The 13,419-nt window shown below is 41.8% G+C and overlaps 1 protein-coding gene across 3 annotated transcripts in view; it reads left to right on the top strand.

Moving 5' to 3' along the window:
- Positions 1-13,419, top strand: part of sema3e (sema domain, immunoglobulin domain (Ig), short basic domain, secreted, (semaphorin) 3E) — a 96,768-nt gene that overhangs the window by 50,108 nt on the left and 33,241 nt on the right. For all 3 annotated transcript variants that reach the window (XM_062035732.1, XM_062035731.1, XM_062035733.1), the window contains exons 4-5: positions 3,949-4,068; positions 12,127-12,220. In XM_062035732.1, coding sequence (XP_061891716.1) covers positions 3,949-4,068; positions 12,127-12,220 — 214 coding nt within the window. The remainder of the gene's footprint in view (positions 1-3,948; positions 4,069-12,126; positions 12,221-13,419) is intronic.

The raw sequence follows: 13,419 nt of genomic DNA, 5'->3' as shown, positions 1-13,419 counted from the left end.
TGCGGCTCCGGAGCCGCGGGTTGCCGACCCCTGGGGTAGGATATTGTATAGGGGTGAATTATTATTATAAGTTAGAGTTCAAGATGGTGACATCTCTGGGAAAGAAGCTGTCTCTGAGCCTGTTTGTTCTGGCTCTGATGCACCTGTAGCGCCTGCCCGATGGTAGCAGGTGGAACAGGTGGAAGCCAGGGTGTGTGCTGTCCTTGGTGATGCTTTTTGCTCTGTTGAGGCAACGGGAGTTGTGTAAATCTTTCAGGGATTTTTTGTGCAGACTTTATGACCCTCTGAATCGCCTGTTTGTCTGCTTCAGTGCAGCTGGCGTACCACCCTGTTATGCAGTACGTCAGCAGGTTGTCAATATTCAGTGTTTTATGGTTCATAGTTAATATTGTAAATCCCACATTCTTTATTTTCATGTACATTCTTGGTTTCTCATTCAATAAAAAAAATTAAAATTCCATTCCGTTTCTTAAGGCGGTCTGTCAAAACGTTTTTAGCAATAAATCAGACATTATTGTGAGTTTTTGTATTAGTGTTGCTAAAAATATATATACCGGCCCCCAGACACAATTTGTTCTCTAAATTTGGCCCCCCGAGTCAAAATAATTGCCCAAGCCTGATCTGGAATAAACACACAGGGAGCAAGGAAGAGATGTAAACATAGGAACACACGGTAGTGATTACGATAAATAGTTGGTCTGCGTTAGCGCTTATAATAACAATATGTAAATGGAGGACAGTTGGCGCTTTTTGGAGGGTTATTTATCGGATTTTATGGGCGAAATAGTGGAACTCCCATTGGCTCCTCTGTAAGCAGACTTTTATTTATGTTTATTCAAAATTTACAATGCATTAAAAAAATGTACTCTTTGACCTGGGGGCCCAACTTTTATACTACAGGGTGTAAAAGTACAATTAGCTTACCCCTGTTAATGTGCCTTAAGTCTGGACGCCCATAAGTCGCAGTTTTTTTCATAGTTTGGCCAGGGGTGCGACTTCTCCTCAGGAGCGACTTATGTGTGAAATTATTAACTTATTATTAATTTGATATTTTACGGTAATGTACATTACCGTAAAATATCAAATAATATTATTTAGCTCATTCACGTAAGAGACTAGACGTATAAGATTTCATGGGATTTAGCGATTAGGAGTGACAGATTGTTTGGTAAACGTATAGCATGTTCTATATGTTATAGTTATTTGAATGACTCTTACCATAATATGTTACGTTAACATACCAGGCACGTTCTCAGTTGGTTATTTATGCCTCATATAACGTACACTTATTCAGCCTGTTGTTCACTATTCTTTATTTATTTTAAATTGCCTTTCAAATGTCTATTCTTGGTGTTGGGTTTTATCAAATACATTTCCCGAAAAAATGCGACTTATACTCCAGTGCGACTTATATATGTTTTTTTCCTTCTTTATTATGCATTTTCGGCCGGTGCGACTTATACTCCGAAGCGATTTATACTCCGACAAATACGGTATATCCAACCTACTTCCAGATTAACAGGATGTGTTATTATTATTATCAAGGCTTAGGTCAGCATGATTACAAAAACAAATACTAATCAAATGTATTGATAAAGGAACAAAAATAAATGAATGTACATACAACTATGCAGTGCTAAGATGAATCAATTCTAACAACATTAATAATAATCCCATCCATCCATCTTCTTCCGCTTATCTGAGGTCGGGTCGCGGGGGCAGCAGCCTAAGCAGTGAAGCCTCCAGAGGGAGGCGTTCGGGTGGCATCCTGACCAGATGCCCGAACCACCTCATCTGGCTCCTCTCCATGTGGAGGAGCAGCGGCTTTACTTTGAGCTCCCCCCGGATGGCAGAGCTTCCCACCCTATCTCTAGGGGAGAGCCCCGCCACCCGGCGGAGGAAACTCATTTCGGCCGCCTGTACCCGTGATCTTGTCCTTTCGGTCATAACCCAAAGCTCATGACCATAGGTGAGGATCGGAACGTAGATCGACCGGTAAATTGAGAGCTTTGCCTTCCGGCTCAGCTCCTTCTTCACCACAACGGATCGATACAGCGTCCGCATTACTGAAGACGCCGCACCGATCCGCCTGTCGACCTCACGATCCACTCTTCCCCCACTCGTGAACAAGACTCCTAGGTACTTGAACTCCTCCACTTGGGGCAGAGTCTCCTCCGCAACCCGGAGATGGCACTCCACCCTTTTCCGGGCGAGAACCATGGACTCGGACTTGGAGGTGCTGATTTTCATCCCAGTCGCTTCACACTCGGCTGCGAACCGATCCAGCGAGAGCTGAAGATCCTGGCCGGATGAAGCCATCAGGACCACATCATCCGCAAAAAGCAGAGACCTAATCCTGCAGCCACCAAACCGGATCCCCTCAACGCCTTGACTGCGCCTAGAAATTCTGTCCATAAAAGTTATGAACAGAATGGGTGACAAAGGGCAGCCTTGGCGGAGTCCAACCCTCACTGGAAACGTGTCCGACTTACTGCCGGCAATGCGGACCAAGCTCTGACACTGATCATACAGGGAGCGGACCGCCACAATCAGACAGTCCGATACCCCATACTCTCTGAGCACTCCCCACGGGACCTCCCGAGGGACACAGTAGAATGCCTTGTCCAAGTCCACAAAGCACATGTAGACTGGTTGGTCAAACTCCCATGCACCCTCAAGGATCCTGCCGAGAGTATACAGCTGGTCCACAGTTCCACGACCAGGACGAAAACCACACTGTTCCTCCTGAATCCGAGGTTCGACTATCCAGCGTAGCCTCCTCTCCAGTACACCCGAATAAACCTTACCGGGAAGGCTGAGGAGTGTGATCCCACGATAGTTGGAACACACCCTCCGGTTCCCCTTCTTAAAGAGAGGAACCACCACCCCGGTCTGCCAATCCAGAGGTACCGCCCCCGATGTCCACGCGATGCTGCAGAGTCTTGTCAACAAAGACAGCCCCACAGCATCCAGAGCCTTAAGGAACTCCGAGCGGATCTCATCCACCCCCGGGGCCTTGCCACCGAGGAGCTTTTTAACTACCTCAGCAACCTCAGCCCCAGAAATAGGAGAGCCCACCACAGATTCCCCAGGGACTGCTTCCTCATAGGAAGACGTGTTGGTGGGATTGAGGAGGTCTTCGAAGTATTCCCTCCACCGATCCACAACATCCGCAGTCAAGGTCAGCAGAACACCATCCGCACCATACACGGTGTTGACAGTGCACTGCTTCACCCTCCTGAGGCGGCGGATGGTGGTCCAGAATCGCTTCGAAGTCGTCCGGAAGTCGTTTTCCATGGATTCTCCAAACTCCTCCCATGTCCGAGTTTTTGCCTCCGCGACCGCCGAAGCCGCACACCGCTTGGCCTGTCGGTACCTGTCCGCTGCCTCCGGAGTCCTATGAGCCAAAAGAACCCGATAGGACTCCTTCTTCAGCTAATAATATGAAATGTTTCTTAAATGAATGTTCAATAAAATGAAAGGGCAAATGGAAATACAGCTTCGCCACTTTAGTCATCAATTTTGTGCTTAAGAAACTTCTCTGGGACTTCTTCTGTTTGTTTGACAATGTCATTACTGCCACAAGTGGTGGAAAAGTGTATTACAACTGAGTACGGCTGAAAAAAGGATGTTTTTTGGCGGCCCTACAATGAGCCCTATGGTTAAAAAAAAAGCTGTGAAAAGCTATTTGAGAAAAAACCCCACTGACGTCTTACCTTTGTGTTGCAGATCTAATTATGATTTCGTATTTTATGATCCGAATATGCGGAGGGGAAATACAAGGCCGGCCTAAAAATGGTCCTAGCGTAAATGTATTTTGACCCTTTCCGGTTCCTTACAGTGCTTACTGACCTTTCTTTGACCTGACCTATTGACCTTATTGACCAGGCAGTGAAAGTCCTCCCTGGTGATGCAACCAGTGATTGATTAGTTTACCTTTTCCAACAGATGGAATGTGCAAATTACATCAAGGTCTTGCAGCCGTACAACCAGACCCACCTACTGGTGTGTGGAACAGGGGCTTTTAACCCCATCTGTGCCTTGGTCCAAGTGGGGAACACCAAGAAGGTAAGGAGCTTGATTCCTGACCCATTTACTCACTTTAGACGTATATTTATTAATAAAAGCAGGTGTTGTTATCTTTCATATTCTAACATTAGCGCACCCGGTTGCCTTAAGTCTGGACGCTGCACTAGCATAAGCTACATTTGCTGCCTTGGCCCGCAGTCTCCTCTTGGAAAAAAGTGTTTTATTTACTGCAATAGCCACAATGCTAATATTAGCTTACCCTGTTGATGTGCCTTAAGTCTGGACGCTGCACTAGCATAAGCTACATTATCTACTTTGCTGCCTTGGCCCACAGTCTCCTCTTGGATGAAAGTGTTTTCTTTACTACAATAGCCACAATGCTAACATTAGCTTACCCTGTTAATGTGTCAAGTCTGGACACTGCACTAGCATAAGCTACATTTTCTGCTTTGGCCCGCAGTCTCCTCTTGGATAAAAGTGTTTTCTTTACTACAATAGCCACAATGCTAACATTAGCTTACCCTGTTGATGTGCCTTAAGTCTGGACGCTGCATTAGCATAAATTACATTCGCTGACTCGACCCGCAGTCTCCTCTTAGGTAAAAGTGTTTTCTTTACTGCAATAGCCACAATGCTAATATTAGCTTACCCTGTTGATGTGCCTTAAGTCTGGACGCTGCACTAGCATAAGCTACATTACCTACTTTGCTGCCTTGGCCCACAGTCTCCTCTTGGATAAAAGTGTTTTCTTTACTGCAATAGCCACAATGCTAACATTAGCTTACCCTGTTAATGTGTCAAGTCTGGACACTGCACTAGCATAAGCTACATTTTCTGCTTTGGCCCGCAGTCTCCTCTTGGATAAAAGTGTTTTCTTTACTACAATAGCCACAATGCTAACATTAGCTTACCCTGTTGATGTGCCTTAAGTCTGGACGCTGCACTAGCAAAAGCTACATTTCCTGCCTAGGCCCGCAGTCTCCTCTTGGATAAAAGTGTTTTCTTTACTGCAATAGCCACAATGCTAATATTAGCTTACCCTGTTGATGTGCCTTAAGTCTGGACGCTGCACTAGCATTAGCTACATTATCTACTTTGCTGCCTTGGCCCACAGTCTCCTCTTGGATAAAAGTGTTTTCTTTACTGCAATAGCCACAATGCTAACATTAGCTTACCCTGTTAATGTGTCAAGTCTGGACACTGCACTAGCATAAGCTACATTTTCTGCTTTGGCCCGCAGTCTCCTCTTGGATAAAAGTGTTTTCTTTACTACAATAGCCACAATGCTAACATTAGCTTACTCTGTTGATGTGCCTTAAGTCTGGACGCTGCACTAGCATAAGCTACATTATCTACCTTGCTGCCTTGGCCCACAGTCTCCTCTTGGATAAAAGTGTTTTCTTTACTGCAATAGCCACAATGCTAACATTAGCTTACCCTGTTAATGTGTCAAGTCTGGACACTGCACTAGCATAAGCTACATTTTCTGCTTTGGCCCGCAGTCTCCTCTTGGATAAAAGTGTTTTCTTTACTACAATAGCCACAATGCTAACATTAGCTTACCCTGTTGATGTGCCTTAAGTCTGGACGCTGCATTAGCATAAATTACATTTGCTGACTCGACCCGCAGTCTCCTCTTAGGTAAAAGTGTTTTCTTTACTGCAATAGCCACAATGCTAATATTAGCTTACCCTGTTGATGTGCCTTAAGTCTGGACGCTGCACTAGCATAAGCTACATTATCTACTTTGCTGCCTTGGCCCGCAGTCTCCTCTTGGATAAAAGTGTTTTCTTTACTGCAATAGCCACAATGCTAACATTAGCTTACCCTGTTAATGTGTCAAGTCTGGACACTGCACTAGCATAAGCTACATTTTCTGCTTTGGCCCACAGTCTCCTCTTGGATAAAAGTGTTTTCTTTACTACAATAGCCACAATGCTAACATTAGCTTACCCTGTTGATGTGCCTTAAGTCTGGACGCTGCACTAGCAAAAGCTACATTTCCTGCCTAGGCCCACAGTCTCCTCTTGGATAAAAGTGTTTTCTTTACTGCAATAGCCACAATGCTAATATTAGCTTACCCTGTTGATGTGCCTTAAGTCTGGACGCTGCATTAGCATAAATTACATTTGCTGACTCGACCCGCAGTCTCCTCTTAGGTAAAAGTGTTTTCTTTACTGCAATAGCCACAATGCTAACATTAGCTTACCCTGTTAATGTGTCAAGTCTGGACACTGCACTAGCATAAGCTACATTTTCTGCTTTGGCCCGCAGTCTCCTCTTGGATAAAAGTGTTTTCTTTACTACAATAGCCACAATGCTAACATTAGCTTACCCTGTTGATGTGCCTTAAGTCTGGACGCTGCACTAGCAAAAGCTACATTTCCTGCCTAGGCCCGCAGTGTCCTCTTGGATAAAAGTGTTTTCTTTACTGCAATAGCCACAATGCTAATATTAGCTTACCCTGTTGATGTGCCTTAAGTCTGGACGCTGCACTAGCATAAATTACATTTGCTGACTCGACCCGCAGTCTCCTCTTAGGTAAAAGTGTTTTCTTTACTACAATAGCCACAATGCTAAAATTAGCTTACCCTGTTGATGTGCCTTAAGTCTGGACGCTGCACTAGCATAAGCTACATTATCTACTTTGCTGCCTTGGCCCACAGTCTCCTCTTGGACACAAGTGTTTTCTTTACTGCAATAGCCACGATGCTAATATTAGCTTACCCTGTTGATGTGCCTTAAGTCTGGACGCTGCACTAGCATAAGCTACATTTTCTGCTTTGGCCCGCAGTCTCCTCTTGGATAAAAGTGTTTTCTTTACTGCAAAAGCCACAATGCTAACATCAGCTTACCCTGTTAATGTGCCTGAAACCATCAAATGTAAATAACTTAAAAACTATGATAGTTAGACCAAACATTTTTGCAGCACAAAGAAATTAGACACGTTTGAGAAGAATTTTACGTAGTTGGAGTCTAGTTATGATTATTAACATGTTAAATACATGTCAATAACTTATAAAACATAAATAACTTCAAAACTATAATACTTAGACCATTTTTTTGCAGCACAAACGAATGAGAGGCTAAACATTTTTGAAACACAAACAAATAGGACATGTTTGGGTAAATTCAGTTGGAATCTATAAGATGATATATATATATATATTAGGCTGACCATATTGTGAAATCCCAAAAAGAGGACACATATATGCGTGCCAAGGCCGGGACTTGGTGAAAATTTGCCAATGATACTCGAACTTGCTTTATAAATAATATATTTATTTAAATAAAGCATTTTTTCTCCTCTGTTGACAGCAGTGTTGGCGCTAGGAATTTTCAAAATGGGGTCCCGGGGACCCCATCAAGTCATAAAAATGGGGTCCCACAGTAAATTTTTGGGGCCCCACTTTTTTGTAAGCGTTTTGAAAACAAAAGATAAACGTATGCATTATCCTGTTATATCTCACATTCTATATTGTGTTTTGGAAAAAGGTTGTCATAAACGTTACTTAATTCATTAAAAAAAATAATAAAAAAAGAAAACAAATGTGTATGCATATGTAAATGTATTCAGTTATAAACATTCATTCACTTTCTTCTTTCCTTCATGGATCTAAACTTTACCGCTGCTGGTAGTTTTTTCTATGTTTTTATTGAATAAGTTGTAGGTGTATTTATTTCAGTATAAAAGTGTAAAAAGTGTTTTGCTTGGGTCATGAAATGATGATAATGGTGTGCCAGGGCATACATACATTTTATATTTAACGCTTAAATCTCTGGAGTCTACATCAACTTCACATCTATTCCTCATTTCAAAATGTTTTAGATATGTTGTTTTTTTGTCTGTTTGTTTTCCGCCCTTTTTTGTCAAACAAAACTATGTTTTTAATGGCAAACACACAAAATATGCAAAATCTTCCACCAAAAATATTTTTCAAAGTGGAATATTTGATGTGAAGTAATGGGAACCTTGGATAGGTCAATAATTCACAATAACATTGATTTTGATTCAATATTATGTTTTGAGCACTGACAGTTTGAAAGAAAAAAAAAACAGCTTTGTTTTATTAGTCAACATTGCAACTTTTTCTAAATTACATTTCACCTTTAAGCTTTTTTATTTCACTTTTGTTATGTTTTTGTTTATTTTAATAGTATTTTTAGAATGTGCCGTGGGCCTTTAAAACATTAACTGTGGGCCGCAAATGGCCTCCAGGGCACACTTTAAAAAATTAAATCTGATAAATCCATGGATAAAAAGCAGAGCCTGGCGACGCATGCGCGTTTATCATAACTCTTTTTTTAAATTATTAAATCAACATAAAAAACACAAGATACACTTACAATTAGTGCACCAACCCAAAAAACCTCCCTCCCCCATTTACACTCATTCACACAAAAGGGTTGTTTCTTTCTGTTATTAATATTTCTGGTTCCTACATTATACCGTAATTTCCGGACTATAAGCCGCACCTGACTATAAGCCGCACCAGCTAAATTTAGGGGAAAATACAGATTGCTCCATATATAAGCCGCACCCGACTATAAGCCGCAGGGTTTTGATGTGTAATTACCGTAGTATATAGGGGTTCCTGCTACCACGGAGGGGATTTTCGGGACAGAGATGACTGTTTGGGAACGCAAAGCGTCCCATTTATTAACAATAAATCTTTCAATCATTCAATCAAACTTTCACATCTTTGACATGGCGAACAGCATTCGTGCAGAGTACAAATAATACAACGGTGCAAAGTAATACAAAGTGCTCGCCTGTACGTTATCAAAATAACCAGCCTACCGGTATATGAAAAGTCAGTCTTTAATCATTGTGTCATCGTCTTCCTCCTGCATACTAAAACCACCGAAATCCTCTTCGTCGGTGTCGGAGAAGAACAGGCCGTAAATAAGCCGCACCCTTGTATAAGCCGCAGGGACCAGAACGAGGGGAAAAAGTAGCGGCTTATAGTCCGGAAATTACGGTATATCAATATATATCAATACAGTCTGCAGGGATACAGTCCGTAAGCACGCATGATTGTATTTTTTTATGACAAAAAAAAACATACCCCCCCCAGTCCGTGGGACAAATTTCCAAGCGTTGACCGGTCCGCAGTTACAAAAAGGTTGGGGACCCATGTCTTAAAGCACCTCTTCCTGAGGGTGTTTCAGTGTTATAACTTCACCTTTATCTATACTTTTTAAGCCAAAATGCGTCCATTCTCCCTTTTCTGTCTACACACTGTGTCTGCTTGTAAGTACTCTGTGTGCGTGCGCTGCCGAACATGCTCCTCTGCTGGCAAAACCAGCAATGTCACCACCAATGAAATGGGGAACCGGTGCTTTTCAAACAGATTATAGTACTGTTTTTGATTCATTAGTACGGCGATACTACACTAGTACTGGTATAGCGTACAACCCTAGTGTAAAGTCATGGAGTGGTGCACCCGTGTCTGGAGGGCTTTCATCCTTCCAGGGGTCCTGAACAGAGCGGTTTGCAAATTGCACGTTGATAACATGAGCAATTTGACAAGTCCTTTAAATTGCACTGAGGTTATAAAGAGTTAGTCCTATCTCACATCTTCTCAGCTTGATTGTAAATAGATGGCACAGCATGATGGATGACTTTGACCCCAAGATGGTCTTTGCTACAGGGCTGCATTAACAAATCAGGGTCTTCTCATAAATCAATGACAGCCTTAATGGACGTAAACGTTAGTGGGTTACTGTCCTTCAGTTGTATGTTGGGGGGCCTCCCTCACATGTTGCAGCCACCTGCTGCCTAAAGAAGTGTTTGACTGGCCGTCACCCCCAGGGTGAGGTGTAGCCGTACGCACAACAGTCCGGGGTCGTCCATCACTTTCCTCCCTCCTTTTCATGCATCACTTCCTAATCACTCGCCTGGATAATTCAGCTCTCCCACGTTCTATTCATGACAGGTACAAACCCCAAAAAGCAGTGAAGTTGTGTAAATGGTAAATAAAAAGAGAATACAATGATTTGCAAATCCTTTTCAACTTATATTCAATTGAATAGACTGCAAAGACAAGATATTTCATGTTCACACTGGAAAACTTAATTTTTGGCAAATATTAGCTCATTTAGAATTTGATGCCTGCGACATGTTTCAAAAAAGCTGGCGCAAGTGGCAAAAAAGAGTGAGAAAGTTGAGGAATGCTCATCAAACACTTATTTGGAACATCCCACAGGTGAACAGGCTAATTGGGAACAGGTGGGTGCCATGATTGTAGATTCCATGAAATGCTCAGTCATTCACAAACAAAGACGGGGCGAGGGTCACCACTTTGTCAACAAATGTGTCGGCAAATTGTTTAAGAACAACATTTCTCAAGCAGCTATTGCAAGGAATTGAGGGATTTCACCATCTACGCTCCGTAATATCATCAAAGGGTTCAGAGAATCTGCAGAAATCACTGCACGTAAGCAGCTAAGCCCGTGACCTTGGATCACTCAGGCGGTACTGCATCACAAAGCGACATCAGTGTGTAAAGGATATCACCACATGGGCTCAGGAATATTCAGAAAACCACTGTCAGTAACTCCAGTTGGTCGCTACATCTTTAAGTGCTAGTTAAAACTCTCCTATGCAAAGCCAACACTGCAAAAACTGAAATCTAAGTAAGATGAAATATCTCAAATAAGGGTGATATTTGCTTATTTTCTGTCTGATAAGATAATTCTTCTCACTAAGCAGATTTGATGTTAGAGTGTTTTACTTGTTTTAAGTGTTTTGGTCCTAAATGATCTCAGTAAGATATTACAGCTTGTTGCTGAGATTTGATGAGCTATATTGAGTAAAACATGCTTGAAACTAGAATATCAACTGTTGCAAAGCTGTGTCATCAACACTCACAAGTATAAAACTACTTTTTTAAAGTAATCATTTCTTATTCCAAGCATGTAAAAAAAAAATCATGACTTTGACACAATTGTGTCTCATAATTAAAACAGATGACAGCCAAATGGACTTTGCTGTTTTATTTTCAATGAAACAATAGAACATACATACTCATATAGTAGTACAGTAGGAATATACTTATTTTAAGGTATTTTTGGGTTCATTGAGGTTAGCTAATTTGACTTGTTTTGGAAAGTCTTGACAAGCCAAATTTTCTTGTTCTATTAGCAGATAATTTTGCTTAGTTCAAATAAAATACCCATAATTTTTGTATTCTTTGTTTTTGTTTTTGAACACTGACTTTTTGCAGTGAAAGCTATTTATCAACAACACCCAGAAACGCTTCGCTGGGCCTGAGTTCATCTAAGATGGACTGATGCAAAGTGGAAAAGTGTTCTGTGGTCTGACGAGTCCACATTTCAAATTGTTTTTGGAAACTGTGGACGTCGTGTCCTCCGGACCAAAGAAGAAAAGAACCATCCGGATTGTTCTAGGCGCAAAGTTCAGCATGTGTGATGGTATGCGGGTGTATTAGTGGCCAAGACATGGGTAACTTACACATCTATGAAGGCAACATTAATGCTGAAAGGTACATACAGCTTTTGGAGCAACATATGTTGTTATCATGGACGCCCCTGCTTATTTCAGCAAGACAATGCCAAGCCACGTGTTACAACAGCATGGCTTCATAGTAAAAGAGTGCGGGTACTAGACTGGCCTGCCTGTAGTCCAGACCTGTCTCCCGTTGAAAATGTGTGGTGCATTATGAAGCCTAAAATACCACAACGGAGACTGTTGAACAACTTAAGCTGTACATCAAGCAAGAATGGGAAAGAAGTCCACCTGAAAAGCTTCAAAAATGTGTCTCCTCAGTTCCCAAACGTTTACTGAGTGTTGTTAAAAGGAAAGGCCATGTAACACAGTGGTAAAAATGTGCCAACTTTTTTGCAATGTGTTGCTGCCATTACATTCTAAGTTAGTGATCAGTGTGAACATGAAATATCTTGTCTTTGCAGTCTATTCAATTGAATACAAGTTGAAAAGGATTTGCAAAACATTGTATTCTCTTTTTATTTACCATTTACACAACGTGCCAACTTCACTGGTTTTGGGGTTTAGTATTTTCCAATCTCTGTGTACATTTGAGGTCTGTTGCTAACTGTGCGACTGTTTGGCAGGACACGCTGTTTGCGCTGGAAGAAGAGAGCGTCACAAGTGGCCGAGGACGATGTCCATTTGACCCCGACAGTCCGTGTACGTCCACCATCTCAGGTAAACAGATTGTGCCGAACCTCGATACGTAGGAATGTCATGGCTTTACCCTCACACCTTTTCTTGAGCGAAAACGTCATGAAAATAAAGAAAACACATTGACTGAGAAGGTGTGTCCAAACTTTTGGCCTGTACTGTATGTTTTATCCTTATTTAATCCTGTATTTATATTTATATTAGCACTGTAGTTATTGAAGAAGATTCAAATCAAGAGTAAGATTACTAAGTTAGTGTTAACATGTGAGTGGGTCCCAGGCCTCGGGCCCCTTTGTAGTGGCGGATTTGGGCCCCAAAGTCAAAAAGGTTAAGACACCCTGAGGTAAACGCTACAATACAGGGGCTGTACTTATCAAGCTTCTTAGAATTACTCCTAAGAAGTCTGCTAAGAGTTGACTTAAGAGTAAATAAATTATTCGCTGAAAGCTGCACTTAAAAGTTAATTATCAAGCGTCTTACTCACACTTTCAGCGAAGTGTAGGACTGAATCTTAAGTGTCACACTCAGAGCTGAATTACGACATTACTATGTGCCGTAAACGGAATTTTAGGTGACGTCATTTCTGTGTCCATAGAAATGACCAATCACGGAAGGGAATCTGTTGTCTAAGAATAAAGAAATATCTTGGAAATATTTAAGTGGACAATGGGAGTGTATATTTTGACAATAAACTACAAAATAATACAAAACAAACTAGTCCCCGCCGGCACTCACGCTACCGCTCCCTCTCTTCTATCGCCCACACACTCACTGACGTCACTCACCTCACACATACGCTACTGTCATAACATTTTCTTTCCAATTCATTAATTAGGCAACTAATTTGAAACTGGTGTGGGTGGCTCTATATATACTAGCCCACTGCAGACACATGCAGAAATCAACAAGGAATCGAAAAGTATTAAATCTGTGACAAAAATAATATCCGCTCTGTCTAAACGATACCGTTTGATCAGCTGCTCGTCATCAAAAAAAACCAAAACATTGTTCCGTTCCCTGAACGTTCGCACACGTCTCTCTCGCCTCAGTGCCATCCCCTGCTGGCAACTCCTAACCACCTCTGAAGGTCTCTTAAATATCGTGGAGAGTAGGAGTGATTCTTAGACTTAAGAACGTTGATAAAAAGCTTTTATTCTTAAGTTTGAGAGTAGGACTAAATTTCGCAAATTTTCAGGACTTAAGTGTAAAATGGCACTCTAAGA

This window comes from Entelurus aequoreus, linkage group LG24 (genome assembly GCF_033978785.1).
Source record: "Entelurus aequoreus isolate RoL-2023_Sb linkage group LG24, RoL_Eaeq_v1.1, whole genome shotgun sequence".
Lineage (NCBI taxonomy): Eukaryota > Metazoa > Chordata > Actinopteri > Syngnathiformes > Syngnathidae > Entelurus > Entelurus aequoreus.
Note: the sequence above shows the minus strand (reverse complement) of the source record. Positions and strands in the feature narration are given on the sequence as shown.